General features: G+C 49.6%; 1 protein-coding gene across 2 annotated transcripts in view; it reads right to left on the bottom strand.

The window, feature by feature from the left end:
• Positions 1–24,191, bottom strand: part of TMCC2 (transmembrane and coiled-coil domain family 2) — a 44,734-nt gene extending 20,543 nt beyond the window's left edge. The window contains exons 1-2 of one of the 2 annotated variants that reach the window (XM_012459344.3): positions 23,611–24,191; positions 9,702–10,250 (exon numbers count right to left, since the gene is read on the bottom strand). In XM_012459344.3, coding sequence (XP_012314767.1) covers positions 9,702–10,250; positions 23,611–23,817 — 756 coding nt within the window. In that variant the 5' untranslated portion in view covers positions 23,818–24,191. Of the gene's footprint in view, positions 1–5,126; positions 5,478–9,701; positions 10,251–23,610 lie in introns of those variants that run through there. The other variant, XM_012459351.3, reaches the window with a different exon arrangement.
• Positions 24,192–24,239: the final 48 nt, after the last annotated feature.

The following is a 24,239-nucleotide window of genomic DNA, read 5'->3' as shown; positions in this document are numbered from 1 at the left end:
ACCATGAGCTGATGTGACTGAACGAGAAATGTGTGTGTACACATTCTGCAAATGGTAGCATGCTGTTCAGCTGACTGTTGATGCCAGGAAGGCTTTCAAAAGGACATGAGTGGCACCTCTTGGGGGGCATGCCCATGAGCCACTGAGCCCCTGAGAAGTCAGTGGACAGGCACAGGGCCCAGATTATATTTGGATCTGTGGCTACCTTCTGAGGCAATGAAGAAACCTTATATGATGAAGTTAATGTTACAGAGCACTTGTCTTTCCAGGGCAGGATTCGCCTTTCCAGCTGCCCAAAGGAGGCCTCCTGGTCACAGTATCACCTTGGGTCTGATTTAGCTCCTGCTGAGCCTGCTAAATTATTGACTAGCTATGGACACTAGCCCAGCTCTAGGGTCCCAGCGGTGGGTTATCTGGAGAGCTGTAAGGAAGAGGAAAGGGAAAGGAAGAGTGAGAACTCCCAGAATCAGACCTGGAGGGAGACCAAAGAGGACAAGAGCAGCAGGGGGCAGGGGGCCTCTCCGCTGGCCTCAGAAAGATCTGGGAAACAGGCTAGGGGTGCAAGAGCATGTCCCTGGACAGAGAAGGGAGGTAGGAGAAGGCTACCGTCCCCAGAAACGACACTCACTTCCCCAACTCCCTGCTGTAGCTCAGGGGAACTTCTGGTGCCCTAGGAGCCTAGAAAGAACGCAGTGGGGTGTGTGCGTTCATTTGTGCTTCTATTTCAGAGCCCTCTGCCCTGTGAGGTATAAAGAGAAAGCCCAAAATGTGCCTATGAAAAGAAGAGGCAGAAGCAGGGATCAGGTTAATGATACTGTATTTCCATTGCCTCATCTGGCACCAGAGGGGACCAGGGTCACGTTTCTCATCTCAGGGATGTGGCAGATCCAGGGAAGAATGTGCTGGGTAGCTGGGGAGACCTGAGCCAACCCCCATGACCCAGCCCACATCACCAGCGCCGGCTCCTCGCCGTCTGGAACCCGATGACAGACAGCTTCTCTTGCTGACTGCTACCAGCCCTGGCATAGGGTTCTGACACCTGAACCCTGCGCATGCCTTCCCCTTGGGCAGCCCTGGCATGTGTCCCAGAGAGCCGAGGCCCAGCAGATACATGGCTGGCCTCTCCCATCTGTGTCTGCAGACAGAGAGCTTGTCTCCCACAAAGTTTTTGCCTGAGCTTAGGGACAAAGGGGTCAAGAAGGCATGACCTCACATCTTGGCTAGGTAACTTGGAAGTTATCTAATTTTGCCCCCTGTATCCTAGCGATTTCTGTACTCCCAGATGCCAGAGCTAATCCGGAGAATACTGGGTATTTTCTTTCTTTCTTTTTTTTTTATTTTCTGAGATGGAGTTTTGCTCTTGTTGCCCAGGCTGGAGAGTAATGGCATGATCTTGGCTCACTGCAACCTCCACCTCCCAGGTTCAAGAGATTCTCCTGCCTCAGCCTCCCGAGTAGCTGGGATTACAGGCATGTGCCACCACACCTGGCTAATTTTTGTATTTTTAGTAGAGACAGGGTTTCGCCATGTTGGCCAAGCTGGTCTCGAACTCCTGACCTCAGGTGATCCACCTACCTCGGCCTCCCAAAGTGCTGGGATTACAAGTGTAAGCTACTGTGCCTGGCAGATATTTTCAATCTAGAAAGAAAGTCGGTGGGTGTCAGTGGGGAAAAGATGCATAAAGGCTAATTCCAGAGGCCAGTGACCTGCTGGCTGGTTCTGTCTGAAAAGTCAAGAGGACACTGCAGCTTGTGATCTCTGGTGCCAGAGCTTGAGGTCAGAAACAGTGTCCTCACTTTTGGCCCCTCTCCTAACTGGACATGACCCCTATAAGGCAAAGGGCTTCACCTGAACATGAGGAATTCAAATTAGACTAAAGGAAAAAACTTCTCGGATCTCCAGGCACAAAAGGATATACAGCTGTGCTGGGACCCCAAGGCCTCTGGGGAACAGGGGCTTTGAATCACTGAGACAGGGAACAGCAATTCATGGCAAATCACACAGCTGCCCTGGCCTGCCCTGGTGAATGGCTCACATCACAGACATGGCCTTGAAAGGCTCTTCTGAGGCGGGTGGTCTGGCTGCCTCTGGCGCTGCCTCTGGCTCTCCCTCTGCCCAAGGGACCTTCCCATGCAGACAGGAAGAGAGAAGGGCAGAAGAGATGAGATGGGGTGGGGGAGGGGAACAGAGGAGGCAGTGGCCCTCCACCGCTCCTGGGTGTGAGGGAGGGCAGGCTGGCAGAGGCTGGAGCATGTACGTGCATGGCTCTGTGACTCAGAAGACAGATGCATTCGCATGAACGGGCAGAGTGGCCCGGCTGGGCCCCTTCAGCCTCCCATGCAACTGGGCCTGCAAGCTCAGATACATCAAGGGCCCCCATACCCAGCTGGCTGAGTGGTCATATTTGGAAACCTCTCTCAGCAGAGCCTGCCCCACCCACCTCTGAACCAGCAGACTCCCAGACATAAACAAACCAAGGCCTCTGGTCAGCTGCCAAGATCTGTCTTCTTAGCAAGGTGGGGGGGCCTCACTCACCATCCTTCAGAGTAAACAGGGGTGCTTATTTATGCTGAGGCAGAGAAGAAATCTTGTTGGATAAATCTGGTGTGAGAGTGGACGGAGAGCACAGGGCGTTCAGAGTCTGCTCTGGTCTAGGTGATGGGCTGAACTCCACTGGCTTCCCTGTCTGGGGCCTGGAGATAACACCTCCACGAGGCCACAGGGAAGCATCCAGTCAGGACGTTGTCATCATTCCGCCCTCCTCACTTCACCTGCAGCATGACTGGGGAGATCCTGGCCCTCTCCTTCTCCCTGCCTGCTCTCAAAGCCAGGAACTGTCCTGAGTTCTCCTGCCCCTAGCACTCCAGTCTCCTGAAGCTGTCCAGAAGTCCTCCCAGCTCTGCCTCATGCTGCTTCTCAGTCACACTGCAGGAGGAGAGGGGGTGAGCACAACACAGTCAGGGGCTGGCTGGCTGTAAACCCAGCACTCCTGCGCTGTGTCCCCTCCTGACACTTCATGCACAAGCCCAGGGTCAGCTGGGGAGAGGTTCTGAACAAGGTGAGAGGGAACTGATGCCTAACCAGACCCGGGAGAGATGAGAGAAGGGGAATTCAACACTCTGACCCTACGTTTTCCAGGAACTGCTGTTCAAAAAAAGAAGAAGAGGAAGAAGAGGGTGGGGACCACATCTGTTTTCTGAAGAGTCACGTGGCCCACCTCCACCTCTAGTCTCCAGGGCTCCTGCTTCCCAGAGGTTAAGGCAACACACGGATGGGGACCCTGCATTCTCTAATCACCTGCCAATGCCCAAGTGCACCCACAACTGATGACAATATTTTGCCCAAGTGCACCCACAACTGATGTAAGACAGAGAGAGGAGTTACTTTTCTCTGTGTCACATACATAGAAGAAAGCAGAATGGCGAGGCTGAGATGACAATTTTTTTTTTAAATGGAGACAGGATATCAGTCTGTCACCCAGGATGGAGTGCAGTGGTATGATCACAGCTGACTACAGCTTCAACCTCCTGGGCTCAAGTGATCCTCGCACCTCAGCCTCCCAAGCAACTGGGACTACATGTGCACATTACCACACCTGGCTACAGGTGCACCACAACATGGTCTTACCGTGTTCCCAGGCTGGTCTCAAACTCCTAGGCTCAAGTGATCCACCCATCTCAGCCTCTCAAAGTGCTAGGATTACAGGCCGGAGCGACCGCACCCAGCCAACAATGTTTTGTTTTTGTTTTTGTTTTTAAACAGGGAAATAATTGAAGGCACAACCTCAAAGACAACTAAATGGATCTAGCAGGAACAACCAACAGCCAATTACTATCACCAAGGCTGAGCTGCTTCCCTGGACCACGAGCTCCTATCTGTCCCCCGTCACATCCTGTTCCCCTTGGGGCTTGAGTCCCCTACTTTCTTGGGGTGGGGCTGGGGTGAGCCTCTCCAGGACAGCTGAGGAACTTTAGCTGCCTCCAGGGTGTTTCAGTAACTCAACCCCAGCAGAGCTGCTCTGGTCCGAAAGCCAGCTGGTGAGTTCTAAACAATGGCAAGGGGTGTGGGGAGTGGGGGAGGCTTATGAATTAAAAATAGATGCTAGTAACCGCCAGGGATCTTGCAGAGAGCATGTGGGGCTGTGTTTACTAGGAAGAGAAGAATACCTCCTATTCATGCCCAGAGATCAGGGCAGAACCACTACTGCTTCTCACACCAGCCCGGGGCCTCTGGGTCTGGTGAGTCAGCTGACAGCAGGGTTTGCTGATGGCTAGAAGACCCCTTTCCTCTGTGACAGGGAAGCACCTTTCTCTCCTCAGGACCCCCAGGGCCACGCCCATTCCTGGAGTGACAGCTCCCGGTCTGGAATGCTATGTAACTGAAGGAGAAATAGCAACCAAGAGATAAAACATCCTCCTCGGCTGAGGCAAACCTGCTCTCCATAGACTGCATAAAATGATCCCCAGCCGGATTCAGTGACATCACATCTCAGATGAGTCTTGGGTACAGACTAGTATCCCTTGTCTCCCTGCTGTGACCTAGCTGGGTGCCCTAGGCAAACAGTCTCTTGATTCCTCTAGGCCTTAGTCTATTCACCTGTAAAACAGAGACAACACCTGCTTTGCCAACTTCACAGTATGTTATAAATATCAATCAGGCCATACATCTAACAAAGCCGAGGGTTCTAAAGAAGGACATAAAACAGTCACAAGAACAACAATTTCCCCCATTATCACCCTGAACCCAGGGAACTGTCCCCTCATCAGGTCACCCAAACTCTCTGGGTCTGGTCTTTCAAAAGCAGCAAAAAGAGTTCCTCTCTCCCATCTGGATATCTTGGGCACAGTGAGCCACGTGGCAGAGCCCCACAGAGAAGCTCCCCAGCTAATGAGCCTGCCCTGCTTCCCCCTGGCCCCTGCAAACATCAACACCCCTTCACCAGCTCCCCACAGTGCCCACCGCCCATACCAACATCTTCCCCCTTCTCAGGCGGTCTTCATGGGAGTCCTAGGCAACCAAAGACGCAAGGTTCACGTTTTCCCTCCTCATAAAATAGCTGCATACCAGAGACTCCTGCTTGACAGGATTTTTCTAATTTGATTTTTAAAATGTATTCATTGACTCACCCATGAGAGGTGGGCCTGGCTGCCTCTACACGCAGAGTGCCTGCTCAGTGAGGGCTGAACGACCTGGTTCATTCTGCTGGGCTCTTCCAGCTCTCAATTTCACAAAGCCACGCCACCCTTTTAGCCAAAGCATGCAGAGCTCCTTACTCTGAGAACAGACTTCTCCCCAGTGGAGGCTGGGCTTGCAAATGGTTCAGTCCCATCATTTTAAATACTATCTATATGCTGACAACTCCCAAATTTATGCCTCTAGCTTGGATCTCTCCCCAGAACTCCAGACTCGTACAGCTGACTGCTTATTTGCCATTTCCACGTGGATGTTTAATAGTCACTTCAAACTGAACGTACCCCAAACCTAGCTCTGATTTCTGCCCCCCACCCCCATCCCTTGCCAGGTACTCATTCCATTTGCATCTTCCTTGACTCAGATAATGGCCATTTCTTCTTTCCGGCTGCCAGGCTGCAAATCTGTGAGCCACATTTAACTCCTCCCTTTCTGTCATGCCCATATAAAATCATCAGAAACCTTTGTGACTTGATCTTTGAAGCCAATCCAGAATCCAGCTACTCTGCTCCACCCCCAGAGTAGTTCAACAGCTTCTGAACCAGATGCCTTGCTCACACCCGGTTCACAGCATTTTTGGAGGCTGAGGAGGCTGGATCACCTGAGGTCAGGAGTTTTAGACCAGCCTGGCCAACATGGCGAAACCCCATCTCTACTAAAAATACAAAAATTAGCTGAATAAGGTGGTGGGCGCCTGTAATCCCAGCTACTTGGAAGGCTGAGGCACAAGAATAGCTTGAACCCAGGAGGTGGAGGTTGCAGTGAGCCGAGATGGGTGACAGAGCAAGACTCCATCTCAAAAGAAAAAAAATTGGGATATCATCACCTGGCTTAGCTATCTCACAGGATGGCTTTAACGAATTCATGAAACGATGTCTACGAAAGCACTTTCTATGCCGGAAAAGTGCAAAACCAAACCTGCGCTGCTATACAGTGCCAGGCACACGGCACACACACAAATGCCTGTTGAATGAATGAACATCCAAACATTTTCAAATGTCAACATGCACAAGAACTTGAGAAACAGTCTGTGTTGACGAGAGAACAATTTAAAACCGTGTGTGGAGACAGATCTGCTCTGGTGATCATCTAAGGCAAAAACAACTTTACACCAGAGTTTCCCTCGGAACTTTGATGCTGGAAAACCCACGAGGCCTCACACCCCCAAAATGTAGAACTGTTTGGTCTTCCATCATGTCTCCTACTCTCACTTCCACTTGAGCCATCTTCTCTTTCATCTGCCCTCCCACTGGACCTTCCAGACTCTTCCTTCCACAACAAACAAGCTGCCTCTAGGCTTTTATTGCAGCTCCACTTGCTCTGGAGCCCTCATTCACCCCAGTGATCTTTTCTTGCTCTTTCTCCCTCATTTCGTGCCCTGTGGAGATGGGACCCGCATTCTACTACAGTCAGTGATACTTCAGCCCAGCCACCTTGGAGGTCCCTGCCATTCCACTCTTCTTCCCCAGCCTCCAGTCATCAAAGCCACCTGCTGCCCTCCTTCCTGACCACTGTCCTGGGGGGCATCTCCAGGTCATGTGGACAGCCCATCCCACAACCTAACCTCTCAGCTCTCGCCACTGCAAATTCTCTCTCCATTCATTCCTTGTCTGCCATGCTCTATGAGTATATTCTGACCTTTGTCTTCCCCATCCCACCCCGCAAGTCGTACACTCCCATGTCCTCTCCTGTCTTTCTCACCCCTCTTTATTCTTAATGCACCTGCTCCCCCACTCCCTCAGTACCCTCATCTCCTTTTCTCCACACTCAGTCTTCTCCTATCCCCACCTCCTTCTCTGCCAGTCAAGGTTTCAAGGTCCAACCCTTTGAGCATTCTCTGACCCCCAACTCCGTTGTCACCCTTGACCTTTCAACATGCCCTCCCAGTAACCCCCAACCCTGGATTAGCCTGATAATCCTTCAGCTGTGTTCCTACCCTCTGGCTAGGACCACTAGAGAGAAAACAAATCACAACTGCTAGGGTGCTGCCAGCACACATTACAAGCCTCTACAACACCAGACAGGTCACCCGTGAGTTCCTGCTCAGAGCCTTGCTCTGCCCCAAGCCAAAACCTTTACTGTCTTCCTCCAGCCAGTCCTTCCACCTCTCCCACTACTCTCAATAAACAATTGTACCTTTGGTTTCTTCCTCCATAGAAAATAAAAACAAAGTAAGAATTTTCTGCCTCGCAGAGGTGACTCTTGTGACCAATAATGATGCTGAATTCTGGATCTCACACCCTCTCACCTACTCACTGACATCACCCCAATGAGAATTCCCCTTCCTCACTGCTATCTTCGATCTCTCCCTAATAGGGCTCTCTCAGCCACATGGAAGTGTACGCAGGTGCTTCCCAACTTAAAAAAGCCAACAAAAACCAGACTGCCTCCACCTGATGCCCTCCCTCTTCACAGCCAAGCTACACACCTGACTCCATTTCCACCAGCTCCTTAATCCACTGAAACTGGCTTCAGTCACAGTTCCCAATGGCAGCCACTGCTTGCTACTGCCTATGCACATTTCCAAACCCAGATGTGACCTGACCCTTCTATGCATTTCATTCTGATTACTTCCTCCTCCTTCAAGCTCATTTTCCTTTTGCTCTGCTGCAAGTTCACTTCCACACATCTGACTCCTTTCTCTCAGGCTCCTGGTGCTTGGCCTGTCACTTACATGTCAGTTGGATCTGTCCATGGCCTCCTTCTCATTCAACACATCCTCCTTTGAAGATCCTGCCCACGCCCATGATTTTAACCTCATGCCAGCTTCCAGAGCACTGGCCCTGGCCCAGGCCCCTACTCCACAGACCCAACTGCCAGCTGGTCCTCCCTAGTTGGACAGCTCCCAAAGGCACTTGCAACTCAACAGGTCCAAAACTGAACTCATCACCCTCCCCACAAAACATGCTCCTTCTCCTGTGATTCCTCAACTAGAGAATTCCCCAATATCTAAAGCCACTAAGCCCATAACCTTAGAATCATCTTCTACACCTCCCTTTCCTGTGTCTCCTATTTGCTTTCTCACCCATTACTTCTGACTTTCACTCCCAAACATTTTCTGCACATGGCGCCTTCTTTCCATCCACACTGCTGCAGCCTAGACTACTGCACCAGCTCCAAAACCTCCTTGACTCCAGTCCTGTGATCCCTTCCCAATCTACTTTTTTTTTTTTTTTTTGAGACGAGTCTCACTCTGTCTCCCAGGCTAGAGTGCAGTGGTGCGATCTTGACTCACTGCAACCTCCGCCTCCCAGGTTCAAGCGATTCTCCTGCCTCAGCCTCCCAAGTAGCTGGGAGTACAGGCACCCACCACCACGCCTGGCTAATTTTCATACTATTAGTAGAAACGGGGTTTTACCATGTTGGCCAGGGTGATCTCGAACTCCTGACCTCAAGTGATCCATCCACCTCAGCCTCCCAAAGTGCTGGGATTACAGGTGTGAGCCACCACGCCTGACCCCAATCTACCCTTTATATTGAGATCCAGAGGGATCTCATCCTGCCAGTTTCCTGCCTAGCACCCTTTGATAGCTTCACACTACTCCCAGACTCAACATGGCAAGGCCTTTTGTGATATGGCCTCTGCCTACCTGTCAAACCCCAAAAGTGCCAGATGCTCTGGCTACAATGAACCTCTAGTAGCCCCCAGCACCAGATTGAGTGCTTTTGTACATACTATGCCCTCCATTCCCCCTACCCCTCTCCCAGTTCTTCCCTGGCTAAATTATTCAGCTCAACAGTTTCATTTCCTCCAGCAGGTCTCTGCCAGCTCCCTGCTCCCTCCTCAAGTCCCCTCTCCCTTGAAGCTCCCACAGCAGCTCCCATCTCTGTCCATTCACCCACTCGTCCCCCTCTAGAGTGAGCGCCACAAGACAGCAACATTGACTTGTTCATTCTTGTAGCACAAAGTAAGGATTCAATAGATACTTCTTGCCTGAATAAAAGAACGAATATATAAATTCATGAAGTGCCAAACTAGCTTTTCCCCTTCCCAAACCACCCTTCATGGACTCCCTATCTTCGTTGGTTGGTGGCAACCGTAAAAATGATACTACACCAGGCTCTATTCCAAGTATTTTACATATATTAACTCATTTAGTCTTACAACTGTCCTATTATTATCCCCATTTTCAATTGGTCAAACAGGCACAAAGAGGTTAACTGAGTGAGCAGCAGACACAGGGTTGCTTCCAGTCTGTGTATTAAACTACCATACCTAATGCCTCTTGATAGCACATTTAAGGAAAACAAGTCAACATTAATATCAGTATGAGCAAAATGCAATTTTGAAAAACAAAGCCCCAAGGAAACAAAAACTAGCCATTCTGGGAATCATTCTTGTTTTTGGCCTAGTCATACCTGACTCCTTTAACCAAGGCAGACAACTCTGCAGGCAGTAGGGTGTCATATCTGCCAGGCAGGGCCCCCAGCTCAGCTCCCCAGGTCTCCAGGCCCCTCAGCAGATGGCCCTTGGGTCTCAGTCTCCCCCGACCCCAGAAGGCCCACCTCACCTTGTCCCCGATGCCTTCGGCCTCCTCAGCCAGCAGGTACACGTTGCTGCCGTCGGCCAGCAACAGAGCAGTGTCAGTGGTGGAGGAAGAGCGGGGACGGCACTGGTGCTGGTGCAGGATGGCGGCCAGGCTGCTGTCCTGGGGGGTCTTGCGCAGCAGGTGAGGGCTGCCACGCTGAGGCTCCAGGGAGCTACTCTTGGTGCGCCGGCTGCTGCTCCCGCTGCTGCCGCCCCCACTGCTGCTGTGCAGGCTGGCACCCCGCTTGATGGAGGGCCGGGAGCGGATCTGCTGCAGCACGCGGTTGAAGGCGGTGGGCCGGGCGGGCAGATCGTGCAGGGACATGGCATAGGAGACGCGGTGCATCTCCGGAGAGCGCTCCTTCTCATCTGGGGAGTCATGGTCGGACATGCCCTGCTGCTGCTGCTGCTGCTGCTGCTGCTGGGAATCCTGAGACGTCTGGTGCTCCCTTTCCCGAGACCGGCGGCGGCTGTGGAACAGGTGCTTCAGACCGTGGCCAAACATGGAGCCCTCTGACAGCTGCTGGATTTTCTTAAAGGGGAGAGATGAAGAACCCTGGTGAGTGGAAAGCTCTTGATTGCCCAGTCAGTTGGGGGTGAAGGTGAAGGGTCTGTCCTTGGTAGACTGGCATAGGTAATGCAGCCATCTGAACCTGGAAGATCCCCATGGATGGCCTGTCGTGCCTAAAAGGTCAGTTTGCGAAAAGGTGGCAACGCAGTCCCATCCTTTCATTCCCAGAGAGATGTGCCCCCATGGTTTTCCACCAGACATTCCCAGTCAAAGTGTGGGTTGCGAGTTTCTACGAATGATGTTCTCAGGGCTTCAGTCTGGGGCTAGTGGCACACATAGCACTTTGCTGATGGGGTTGTATCCCTCTAGATTGATCCCCCCGCCCCCAGTCCTTCCCTCCTTCCAGGCTAGACATCCCTTCGAGCTGTACTAGCTCTTTCAGGCCACCAAGCATCAATTTCCAAAGATCCCTAATTCCAACACTCCCCTAGGAGAATCAGGGTCATACAATCAGGTTGTACTGTTGTAGCAGACACTGCTAATTGCCTACCCAATATCTATTTCTCTTTCTTTCTTACCAACCAAACTGCAAGGACTTAACACACCTTGCTAAAAATTCCTGCTTCATCAGACTCCCTTGCAGCTAGGAGTAGCCACATGACACAGTTTGGGCCAATGAAAAGCAGGGTGAGAGTTTCTGGGAACACTTCTGGTTTCCTGATAAAGGCACTGGCCCTTCCTACTACATCTTCCCATCTAGAATGGGAATGTAGTGTCTGAAGATGCAGTGGCCATTCTGCAACCACAAGGTGACATGGTTGACAATGAAGGCCTGCACACAGATGGTGGAGCCCAAGGGACAGGCCTGGGAACTTGAAGGTCTGTGGAGCCACCAAACCAGTTGTGAATACCTATCCTGGGATTCTTGTTGCATGAAATAAATCTATCTTTGTCTACACAACTCTAGTATGATTTTCTGTTATTTGCAGCCGATTTCATTCCTGCTATAGTTGGCAATGAAATAAACTTTACTCTATGAGCAAACCTTGTGACGTAGTCAGTAATATGACCAATTCTTTAGCACACACATCAGAACAAGCTATCCAAATGAGTGTCTTTCCCCTTAAACCCAAAGCATAGAGGCCCTGCAACCCAGTGCTGCCCTGGCCACAGCCTTTCCTCTTAGCCCTGCCACTGAGATTCTCCAGCTGCTTTTCCGGCAAGACTGCTCACAAAGGGGCAGCTGGACGGCCTGCCAGGGCAAGCAACTGTGGTGTAATTCCAGACAGCTGCTTCTGTCAGGGGATGGCTTATCTGGCCAGGTTGAAACCTCTATGAGAGCTTTGGAGCCATTGGGAGGAGGAATGAGACTTGGAGGACCAGGAGACACCTCACACTCTGCAGCTCCTTAGAGGAAAACTCAGAACTCAGCCATTTGGGACTTAATGAGCCATAGCAAGATTTCCTGTGAGGAACAACCCACAATCCTACCAGGCAGCCTAAGTCATTTAAAAAATGTTCCAAAAAATTACACAGACTGGATTTGCTGTTTCTTCTCCCCCTAGAAATAAACTTACAGAGCAGAAAATCTAGACCATATAGAAACCAAGCAAAAGCAACCTGATAGCTTCTGAATTAGCTGACCCCACTCTTAGGTTACTTTGCAACTCAGCCTTGAGTTTGTACAGATGGCTGCACTTACAGCTGGATACAAGTAACTATACTATCATGTGTTTGTCTAAAATTTTAGGATTTTCATTTTTCACCTCATCTGAGCATCCCCAGAATCCTCAAAGTAGGAGAGGCCCTTACACCACCCATTGTACAGACCAGACAAATTACATAATCACAATTCACCATGAACTAATGGTTTTTTGTTTTAAAGGAGCTTTGTATCCTGCATTATCCCATTTGATTTTCCTAAATAGTAACAAAAGCAACAATTGTAACATCTCCATTTAGAGATGAGAAAATTAAGGCTATCACTATTCCTTCTTGAGAACTGAACTCTGGGGCAGCCCTGGAGATTTTAGGTTACACAATGCCAGGTTTTCCCACAGGAGTTACCATCCCCTCTGGGCCCGCTTGAGGCAGGGCTCACTTGAATCTGTGCTGGAGAGAACCAAGATGTCAACTCTGCCATGGACTTGGAATGGGCCAGATCCTGCAGCCTCCAGACTAGGGACACGCCAGGACACCTCCCTCTTCCCTTAGCCCCAAGCTGATGCGACACCTCCCTCCGGGCACTGTGATGGGCCAGCTGGCTCTGGCATTTGCCCAGCTGCCTCTGCCAAATCATCACATTCCATGTTACAAATTGTCTTTCTAGCATTCTATTCCAGGTCCTTTCCTCTTCTCCCTCCATTCCTAAACTGGCTTCTCCAACACTGAGGATCCACTCAGGCAGAAAGAGTTTCCCTTTTAAAGACTTCGGCAGAGGTCCCAGAGTTCTGAGGCATTTTCTCTCCCATATCCTGGGAGTCCAGTGGAGGTGCAGGGGAGAGCTAAAGCAGCCACTAACATCTGCCATATTGCCTTGAAGCCTAAAGTCCTTGGCCAATTTACTTTTAAAATTTATACAACGGCATTTTGCAAAGTGCTTTCCAATTTATACTGTCATTCTAATCTGATACTAACCTAATCCCAGGAGCTAGGAATGTGAGACATCACAGCATCAGCCTCTCCATTTTGCAGATGAAGAAAGAGAGGACCAGCATTGCTAAGAAACTCATCCAAGCCACACAGAGGAACGCCCAACTTCTAGTCAAATTTACCTACATGGGCCCATACACTGATTTCAAGACTAAGGTAGATAGGGTATTTGCATGCGTCCCAGAATAGTATCAAAGGCAGGAGCAAAACAAAAACGGCTGGGTCAAGGGTTGTTAGGTTCTCTAACTGTAGTTGTGGATCTGCCCATCCCATGCCATAGCGCAAGACCCTCAACTATAAAGTCTTTATTTCTCACCTCCCCGAGCTGTTCTGCAGGTGAAGGAAACCTGGGGAAAGTGAGCAGGAGACCCCAGGACCTTTGTCCCAGCAGATGGAGGAGTCTATTAAAGTCCATGGCAGGCAGGAGGGAAAGAACAAAAAAGGAGTCAAAGAACAATGTGCGGGGAGAGGAGATTGCTCCAAATGAAGGGGGTTTTCCTCACTTGTAAGGAGCGAGGCGGGAACAGCAAAGTGACACATGGGCTGGGCCGCTTCTGTATGTGGGTGTCAGGGAGGAGATGGTTAAGGAGTTTTGACATAACATGGTAAGTGTTAAAAAAAAAAAAAAAAAAAAAGCTGAGCACATACACATACCCAGCTACAAGTTTCAGAAGTGAGGAAAACCATGGTGACTAGCTTAGGGGAACTTAGCCGCCAACGCAGCAGAACGCACCACCTGCTCTGACAACAGGTTCCAGCTCCTAAAATGTCACTTGCTTTTCCACGTTGACTTTTGCTTTTCCCTGGCTGCCAGAAACCATTTTGGTAGCCAAATGAAGCCATGTATCAGAGAGCTGAGATGCTTCAGAGTTAGAGGTGGAACACAAACAGGGCTTTTTTTTTTTTTTTTAAATGGAGTTTCACTCTCTGTTGCCCAGGCTGGAGTGCAATGGCGCGATCTTGGCTCATGCAACCTCCGCCTCCTGGGTTCAAGTGATTCCCGTCTCAGCCTCCCAAGTAGCTGGGATTACAGGCATCTGCCACTACACCTGGCTAATTTTTGTATTTTGAGTAGAGATGGGGTTTCACCATGTTGGCCAGGCTGGTCTTGAACTCCTGACCTCAGGAGATCCATCTGCCTTGGCCTCCCAAAGTGCTGGGGTTACAGACGTGAGCCACCGCGCCTGACCAAACAGGGCTTTCATGATCCATAAGACCAAAGCAAGAAGTGCCGCCCCCAAAACTGGCCAGAAGTTATCCAGAAAGGAGAGCTTCCCAGGGTGACGTGCCCTGGGGAAGGAAGTCGGGGGAGTTTGCTGTCCCTCCCCTGGAACTATCTGAAAGGGTAGGAAGGACCCCACCTCCTTGGGTGGTATTGTCCTTTCAGGAAGAAAGGGAGGACTAGATAGCTTCTGAAAGATCCTTCCTGAGAAGGCTGTGGTTTCTGAACAGTTGGGCTTCATCCGTCTTCCTCCCTGGGTGTGGGTCCCCCAAAGGGGAAGTTTGCTCCAAAATCTGCAAACATAGCTGCATGAATCCAAAACTAAAATGCCTTGGGGTACAGTGTCATTGGCACCATCTGGTTAAAAATGACCAAAAGTGGTTTCTAATTTTTTTTTTTTAAGATGGAGTCTCGCTCTGTCGCCCAGGCTGGAATGCAATGGCACACTCTCAGCTCACTGCAGCCTCCACCTCCCGGGTTCAAGCGATTCTCCTGCCTCAGACTCCCAAGTAGCTGGGATTACAGGCACACAGCACCATGCCCAGCCAATTTTTGTGTTTTTAGTAGAGTCGGGGTTTCACCATATTGGTCATACTAGTCTCAAACTCCTGACCTTGTGATCTGCCTGCCTCGGCCTCCCAAAGTGCTGGGATTACAGATGTGAGCCACTACTAGTCAAACACCTGGTGTGGTTTCTAAGTTTTACAGGTCCCTGTGTTCTCAACAAATCCCAGGAAAGCTGAAAGTCACACTAACCTATAGCTAATTATCCACCTGGCAGCTGACTGCATAGCCCTTCCTCCTACCTAGGTTTGAAATTCCTTCCGCCCTACCAAAGGTATGGCTGTGAGGGTTCAGTGGGGTGACTGGGTCACCCTGACCTTTTGCCAGCCTAGGTTGCCAACGTTCCTCTATTTATAGGGTCTCTATGGAAACGGGGCCAGCATTAGAGAACTAATGACTGTAAAAACCCACAGAGTTCTACTCTCAGGATCCAAAGTGGATTGAAGAAGTCTCCAATTGCCCTTAAGAAGCTCTGAATGGGGAGCCTGAGTGGGAGCAGGAGAGGAACCATGACCCCAGGTTTGGTGCTGATGATCACAATGGTATACTGTAAGCAGCTACAACTGTTCAGGCCACTTAGGGTTTCTACTGGAAACCCAGTGATGAAAGATTTTAATCATTTATTTCTTCCCCAGCCTCACAGCTGACATTAAAAAAAAAAATCTCAACTCACAGGCAAATAATCCCCCATTCTCAATTTTATTTTGATACCTCTTTCCTTTATTGCTTAGAGAATTCTGCCCGGAGCCAAAGCAAGTGGAGAAAGGTCACCTCATCCACCAAGTCTTTAGGCAGAACTGACTCAGCACACACCAGCATAGAAGACTTTTATTAATGTTCCCAGCATGGTGTGCCCTCTCTCTGCCTCTTTGCATCCTACCCATCCTTCGCCACCTCACCACTCCATAAAGCCCTCTCTGATCACACCAGTCTGCAGTGATCTCGCTCTGCCCTGAACACATAAGCACTCATTATCTGGACCACTCATTTTACAATTAATCATGTACTGCCTTGTGACATCACTTCTAGTGCTCTCTCCAACTATTATCTAACTTCTCACCTGCTGATGGACGGAACCCTTGATGAGAATATGAGTGACTGGACAGCAGGAGCTCCAGCGCCTACATCTTTGTGTCCCTAACATTACCTTGCAGAGGCTTCAACACAAACATGGAGACTGCTATGTAAATTATTTGTTCATTTATTTTCTGAGCAGACATTATCCAAGTCTCTACAAACCCATCTTACAAAGGTGATTTTAATCCTTAGATAACTACCTTTTCTAAAGACATAACCTTTCACAAAGATTTAAAATGCTCCAACAGACTTTTCTTGTGTCTACCTCAGATGCCTTCTGCTGCAGTATAAACCCTCTTCTCACTCTATTATGTTCGTAACTGCCAAGACTGAGTTGGCTTGGAAGGAGATGAACACAGACCAAGGAGTCAGAATCTGTGTGATGTCTTCACAAATGGCTTAGGGAGGGCTCAGGTGGGGGCTCATGTCCTTACAGCCAGCTTTCCCTGGTGGACATCAATCAGTTAACCTAGCTGGAATAAGAAAGCATTTAGTCATTTAGTTTGAAAAGTCAAATAACTGTTTTTCTTTTTTTTTTTGAGTCTTACTCTGTCACCCAGGCTGGAGTGCAGTGGCGCAATCTCAGTTCACTGCAACCTCTACCTCCTGGGTTCAAGCGATTCTCCTGCCTCAGCCTCCCAAGTGCTAGGACTACAGCACTCACCACCATGCCCGACTAATTTTTTGTATTTTTAGTAGAGACGGAGTCCCACCATGCTGGCCCGGCTGGTCTCAAACTCCTGACCTCGTGATCCTCCCAAAGTGCTGAGATTACAGGCATGAGTCACCACGCCCAGCCAAATAATTGTTTTTCTAGCACAATCACAAAACATACCTGCTATCCCCCAACAGCTTTGCTCTAACTTCTTACACAAAGAGAGACTTAAGTGTTTGGCTGACAAAGGTGGACCCTGTCCAGCTATGGCCTCATTCCGAAAATGTACCATGCTAGTAGTCTATGGAGATTTCAAAGGCAGATGCCATTTCTTAAGAGAGAGATGAAAACAGAAATGAGTTTTGAGTTGGCCTTTAAGACCACCACTGAGAAGCTGCCTGAGTCCTTTTCCCCAGCTCCTGATAACCCCCACTCTTTTAAAACTTCAACCCGAAATTCAGATCCTATCAGATGTTTCAACTCCTTGTTGAAGAAGATTCTTGTTAATGGGATTGGCAGTGAAGACACAATTAGATACACAAAAAGAAGCACATTCTGTAAATACTGAGCCTGCAAGACAGTTCCCACTAGAACAACTAGGGCAGCTGGGAATTAATCTAGAACTCAATGTGTGCCAGGAGAACAGGGAGCTCCATTTGCCACATGCTTTCCCATAGTCACCAGTTCCTCCAGAGCCCACATACAGGGCTGCTCTGAATATTACTGAAGGCTGGAGGGGGTGGGCGTGGGGCAATCCTGGCCTTTCCAACCCTCTGCCTGCCTCATATAAGGTACAAGCCGGACAAAACAGGTAACCAGCATTCGGACTACCCTCCATCGTTCCTGATCATTCTAGTCAAACAGGGCAAACACCCATAAAAGCCCTGGCTACCTCACTTCCCCCATTTAGAAAGTCTCTCTGCTCTTGTTTGGTAATTAATGTTGTACCCCTTCTTTAAAATCTTGCTCTAGGCCAATTTTAGTGGCTACTACCAGTAATCTCAGCACTTGGGGAGGCCAAAGAGGGTGGATCATCTGAGGTCAGGAGTTTGAGATCAGCCTGGCCAACATGGTGAAACCCCATCTCTACTCAAAATACAAAATTAGCCTGGCGTGGTGGCAGACGCCTATAGTCCCAGCTACTCAGGAAGCTGAGAGAGGAGAATTGCTTGAACCTGGGAGGCAGAGGCTGCAGTGAGCCGAGATCACGCCACTGCACTCCAACCTGAGCAAGACAGAATGAGATTCCGTCTCAAAAAAAAAAAAAAAAGATCTTACTCTAAACCCACCTCTGGCAGAACAACTTTCCTGATTAACACTCATAAGTTTCTAATTGCACTGCATGATGCTCTAAGCACCCTTAAACTTATGTGTATTTCCATGATAGTTTTCTTGCAAGTATTTCATCCTGTTTGACCTGGAAGCTCACCTGGAGGTGAGGCCAAATAACTAATTTCCCATTTCCTTGTTTTTAGGCATATCTCAATTCTACCTCCATTTATCATAGGTGTCCGGCTCCCACATGAGATTGCAGGAATCTTCAAGCCTTAACATATCTTCTGGGGCCTCAAGATGCAGCAGGCCCCCAGAGAGCCATCCCAACCATCAGAACGCTCCTAGAGAGCCCCAGAGAATGCACACATCTTCATCTCACCCACATTCTTATGAAGTAGCTTGTCTTCTCCTTCATTTAAAAAATAAGAAAACTCTGCACTCCCACTGTTTCACTTGACTAGCCTTTAAAAAAAACAAAAACTGAGACCTACAAATTTTATCAAAACCCTTGAAAAAATATATATAAGAAACAAACAAAAGAACAGAAAACAAGCAGGGGCTTCTCGGGAATGTCAATTTTTTTTTCTTGACTTGGGTAGACGAGGTGTCCGTTTTGCTTCTGTTATTTAAACTGCACACCTTTTCAGGCACTTTTATATGCATGTTTCACAATTTAATTCAGCAGCACCTTTCCAGCTGAAGGTGATCAGTATCTGCTGACTGCATAAACCCTTCTCTAGTGGGCTCTAGGCAGGAGCACTAAAGGAACACAGGCCACTCATGGGGTGGAGAGGAAGCTGCCTGTGACCACCAGGAAAGGCGGAGATCCAGCAGGGAGAACCACACAGGACTCAGTTGTGACTTTCTCTCAGATATCTGGCTTTGAATTGTTTTTCCTGCTCTTCAGTAAGTAGGCAGGAAGACCAGTGTATGGAGTGATTCGAACATGAGCTGGGACCCAAATGAGTCTTGAGTCAAAAGTGCTTCAAACCAGGAGAGGAATGATGGAATTTGGAGCTCCCCCTTTTTCTTCAGGGAAAGATACTAATACTGCTCAGAAATCTCTGGGGAAATTACTTAAAGGGGCTTTTGTGAGAGGAAAGAGAACCTCAGGGAAAGTCCAGGGGAAGGCTGGTGGCCAACATTTCCAGACGTTTCCTTTCAGGAAAGGCTCAGTTCTTCCCGATGCACAAGGGGTGAGAGACGTGGGAAGGTCGGTAATTTCCTCTGCTGCCTTGAGGCTTGCATCACATATCAGGATAGAACCAGCTCACTCTTATGCTTGGCCACTCATCCTAGGCCTCAGAAGTATCTACCACATGTTGTGGTTTTTTTTTTTTTTTTTTGGTTGTTTTTTGTTTTTTGAGACAGGGTCTTGCTCTGTAGCCCAGGCTGGAGTGCAATGGCATGATCACGGCTCACTGCAGATTCAACCTCCTGGACTCAGGCGATCTTCCCACCTCAGCCTCCCAAGTAGATGGGACTACAGGTGTGTGCCACTGCACTTGGCTAATTTTTGTATTTTTATTAAACACAGGATTTTACCATGTTGGCCAGGCTAGTCTCGAACTCCTGGCCTCAAGTGATCCACCCACCTCAGCCTCTCAAAGTGCTGGGATTACTGGCATGAGCCACCCACCGGTCCCAGCCCATATGCTGTATTTTCAACAGGAATGTGTGCTCCCTGTCTGCAGTATTCCCCTAAGCTCCCCATCTCCTCCCATATGCAATGGAACTGGGTTTTCTCACTGCAGAATTCTGGTGTACTTTTGATCAGCCAGCACTCTCTGTGGCTAGCAAACCCAGCATCTCCTCCCAATGAGCAGGGAATCTGTTAGCAGCACAAGACTGGACAATACGCAATACGGACAAATGAATGGAGACATGAACTCGAGTGGTTCAACAGCAATCCAAGCTGCAAGTGGCTGAAGAATGTTGCGCTCCTGTTGCGGGAGTGTCTACTGAGATTTTCCCCAAAGGTCCCACAGGTGTATGGAACAGCTGAGAAGGCCCTCAATATATCTGCATGAACCTCCTGTAAGGCAATGTCCATTTTTAGGTTATTTTTCAATTACAGTTTTAAAATTGCTGCTTAACTACTACTTTTCATTGGCCCTTCCCACCCTATAATCACAGATCCCAGGCTACTGTAGCAGAAATTTACAGTGCACAGTAGGATGGTCCACAGTGCTGAAGGACGAGAGGGCGACCACAGGAGCCCCTGAAATCTCTGCTGTCACTAGTTAAACATCATTCAGATCTCTTTGGCAAAGATAAAAATTCTCGCCGGGCGCGGTGGCTCACGCCTATAATCCCAGCACTTTGGGAGGTCAAGGCAGGTGGATCACAAGGTCAAGAGATCGAGACCATCCTGGTCAACATGGTGAAACCCCGTCTCTACTAAAAAATACAAAAATTAGCTGGGCATGGTGGTGCATACCTGTATTCCCAGCTACTCGGGAGGCTGAGGCAGGAGAATTGCTTGAACCCAGGAGGCGGAGGTTGCAGTGAGCCGAGATGGCACCCTTGCACTCCAGCCTGGGTAACAAGAGCGAAACTCCGTCTCAAAAAAGAAAGATAAAAATTCTCTCCTCAAGCCGGGCACGGTGGCTCACGCCTGTAATCCTACCAGTTTGGGAGGCCAAGGCGGGTGGATTGCCTGAGCTCAGGAGTTCAAGACCAGCCTGCGGAAAACAGAGAAACCCCATCTCTACTAAAAATACAAAAAATTAGCCAGGCACACGGCAGGTACCTGTAGTCTCAGCTACTACTACTACTACCTACTCAGGGGACTGAACCCAGGAGGCAGAGGTTGCAGTAACCAGAGATTGCACCATTGCACTCCAGCCTGGGTGACAAAGTGAGATTACGTCTCAAAAAAAAAAAAAAAAAAAAAAAAACTCTCCTCTTCCCCTACCTCCCCAACCTCTATTTTTCCCCTCCTTTCTCCTTTCTCAAGATGATTTCTTCCAATGCACTTAATACATCACAGTGCCTGGAGCTGTGATGAGAAAACAGAAGTGGGACTAAGGGACCAAAAGTTCCCATCTCCAAAGTTTAAAATGAAAACAAAAGCAAACCAGAATTCCTTATCTGCCTTGACCAAACACAGGTATAGGGTAGGGAGCATTAAAAATTAAACACCCTTCTGTGGTACCACCATCAAATCTAAAACAAGTCAACTTCTACCCAGTTCCTGAGCCAATAAGGGAATTTTTCCATCACTGGAAAACTGTGCCAGCATTGGAAAACAACTTTTCCAGCACTGGAAGGCAAGTCTGGAGGGGCGGGGCACCATGGCTTATACCTGTAATCCCAGTTTTTTGGGAGGCTGAGAAAGGAAGATCAGAGCCCAGGAGTTCGAGACCAGCCTAGGCAACATAGGGAGACCTTGTCTCTATAAAAGATATAAAAATTAGGCAGGCATGTGGTGTGCTCCTGTAGTCCCAGCTACTTTGGACACACTCCAATATTCCTAGTCCCTTTCCCCAGAAAAAGGCTCAGAAAAGTTGAGTGATTTGCCTAAGACCACACAGCAAATCAAATTGTGAAAGTCCTCAAGTCATCTGGTTGGAAGTCCCTTGCACCCTGTAGTAAACAAGTTGTGATGAAGCAGACAGAGATAAACAGGAAAAGCCCTGCTTGTTTCCCCGTGCTCCCACAAGCAGGCTGCAGCTGGGTTTTCTGCTCCTTGCTGGGTCCACATTGCTGTGTTCAGTAGTATGTTTTCTCTGGGGAGTAAGGGGAAGCCTCCTTTTCTTGCACCTGATTTCAATTCTGGTTGAGGGAAGTTCAGCAGTTAATATCAGTGTACAATTGTTACTACATCTGCCCCTGACCAGAATGAGGGCATCGCCAAACAAAAAAAAAAAAAAAAGGAAGAAAGAAAGATGATATAGGAGAGTAGAAATGAACAAGCTTAAGGCAATCCTGTCTACAGAGACACTGCAGCCCCCGTGCCATGACAAGCCCATCTTCCTTATGAAGGCAACTGGGGGAAATAAATGGAGAAAACAGTTTCCACTGCTGTCCTGAGCTGAAAAGTAGGGGAATTTCCAAAGCTGCCTCTCATAGACTTAGCTGAGGGTTTCGTCTGGTCAAAGAATCAGGGTTTGTGCTGGCCAGACTCATCTGGACCGGCTCAGAATGGGGCTGCTGCAGAAGACTAGCCTGCTCCCCACAACAGCATTAAAGAGACCCCTTCCCCCTCACGGTCTCACTTAAAACAGAAACTACACCTCCTGCCCACAAGGGATGGACTCAGGGGTGACAGCAGAGATAAACACCAAGGGCCTGACTAAAGCTCAAGCTTCCTGTGCAGAGAGAGCCTATCCCACAGAGATCCTCTAGACATAAGGCCAGCCATGAAGCTCTGAAAAGGACGGCAGCAGAACCAGAGGTCAGATTTGAATAATTACCGCAAAATATTAAAAGCACACACAAGGACCTAGTTGTCCCCCTTTTCACTCCTCCCCAAGGCACACGGACAGGTAACATACACAGGTAAAAGCACACACTCACCTGCGCTCTGACTTCCTGACTCTGAGCCGCTCAGGCCAAACGAGGAATGTCATTGGCTTATTCTGGCGAGCTCCTTAGCGGCTGCTGCCATAGGATACAGGCTTTATTAAATGTAACGGAGTCCTTTCCGTTCCCCCAGCCCAGACCCCACTCCTTCTCTGGAGAAAATAACTGTGTGGTATCAATCTCCAAGGCACCTAAGTTCCTTCCTTGGGCCGACATCTCGCTCAGTCCGACGGTGAGCTGGCTTAAGAAGCCTGAGCCTGCAGTCCCTGTGGCAGTTCCGGCAAAGGTGCATTATTTATCTCAGCTGCTGTTTTAATTGATAGAGATATATTCAACACAGCTCGCCCATTGTTTCCGCAACCTCAGGCCAGAAAATAAACAGCTCCATGTGAGCAGTTCTTTCGGCTTCTGGTTCTAGCTGCCGGCTCAGCATGTATGCAACTTGAACTGAGGCCCCAAACCAGCCCAAGCACTGCTCCACCACCTGTCAGTTCTCCACCCTGGGGGTTGGTTCAGCAAGCAGGCAGAGATCTCCAAGCACTATCTTAACCTCTGGCTCCACCTAACGGCAGGAAATCCACACACCCCCGTTCCCAGACCCGCAAACTGAGCTTCATCCAGGAAGGCGCTCAAAGATCCCAATGGGGCTGGGCGCGGTGGCTCACGCCAGTAATCCCAGCATTTTGGGAGGCTGAGGTGGGAGGATCATCTGAGGTCAGAAGTTCAAGACCAGCCTGGCCAACATGGCGAAACCCCGTTTCTACTAAAAATACAAAAATTAGCTGGGCGTGGTGGCGCGTGCCTGTAATCCCAGCTACTCGGGAAGCTGAAACAGGAGAATTGCTTGAACCCAGGAGGCAGAGGTCGCAGTGAGCCGAGATCACGCCACTGCACTCCAGCCTGGGCGACAGAGCAAGGCTCTGTCTTACCAAATTTAAAAAAAAAAAAAAAAAAAAAAAAAAAAAAAGGCACCAAAGATCCCAATGGGAAGAGACTTACTCAGCAAAGAAAACTAATGGTCACCTGCTTGGCCTCCCATGTTGCAATTTCTAACTCCTGCCATCCTACAGGAGGGAAAGTGATGTCCACTTTTTTGGTTAGCATCTTGGATTTCTCCAGCCCTTTGTCTGCGAATAGCGCTTCACACACATTATTCAAACAATCTCGGATGGGTGAGTCACTAAAACGTTTGCTGAATAATGGGGAACAAACACAGAGAACTGAAATGGAGCTGAAAGAGGCACAAATGGTACCTGACGTCCCCCCTGGGGTGCCAGCCAAGCATCCGCTCATCCTCTCTGACCTTTGCCTGGCTTCCCCCCTCACTTTTATCCTGTTAAAGCACTTCTGCGTGGGGTGGCGAGAGCTAAGTCGCGGGCTGGGCTTGCCGGGGGATGGTCTGCGCTCACCTTCAAATCAGGAGGCTTGCTTCGGGGACCTGGGTTGGGCGCCGCGGCAGCGCCGGCGTCCGAAGTTGGCCCGCCAGCAGAGTTAGCACCCATGGTCTCCCCAGGCCGGAGGTCCGCGCCCGGCAGGTGGGAAGCGGCATCTTCCAGCCCAGCTCCATCCTCCTCGCCCTGTTGTTGCTGCAGCTCGTCCGATTTGCACCTCTTCATGGTGTATGTGGGTCGGCAAGGGGAATCTGTCCTCCCAGCGCGCCGTCTTGGGGAAGACCGCACCCCCTCTTATGCTCAGAAATGAGGCCTGGGGTCTAAATTATTAATAAGGAGGGGAGATGGCAGACCACAATTTCTTCAATAATAATAATAAAAAAATCTTAAAGGCCGGTGAAGGAGGGGCGAGAAGGGGAGCCTTAGTTACAGCTTGGAATAGTTCCTGTCGACCTGGGGAGCGAAGGCAGGTCAGAGTCGAGGCTGGGCAGCAGGAGTCCTTGGGCAGTCATTGCAGGAGGGAGGCGGGGGACAACCCCCGGCCCCTAAACTTTCTGCTTCAGGGCACGGGCAGGATGGAGAGGAGCTGGGCGGCACAGCGCATCCCTCCCGGTCGGCCGGGCTGCGGGGCGAGGCGGGGCGCGGGG

Source organism: Aotus nancymaae, unplaced genomic scaffold (assembly GCF_030222135.1).
Source record: "Aotus nancymaae isolate 86718 unplaced genomic scaffold, 86718_ANA_hifiasm-v0.15.2.pri h1tg000039l, whole genome shotgun sequence".
NCBI lineage: Eukaryota > Metazoa > Chordata > Mammalia > Primates > Aotidae > Aotus > Aotus nancymaae.
The sequence above is the reverse complement of the archived record's forward strand: the minus strand, read 5'-3'. Positions and strand labels throughout refer to the sequence as shown.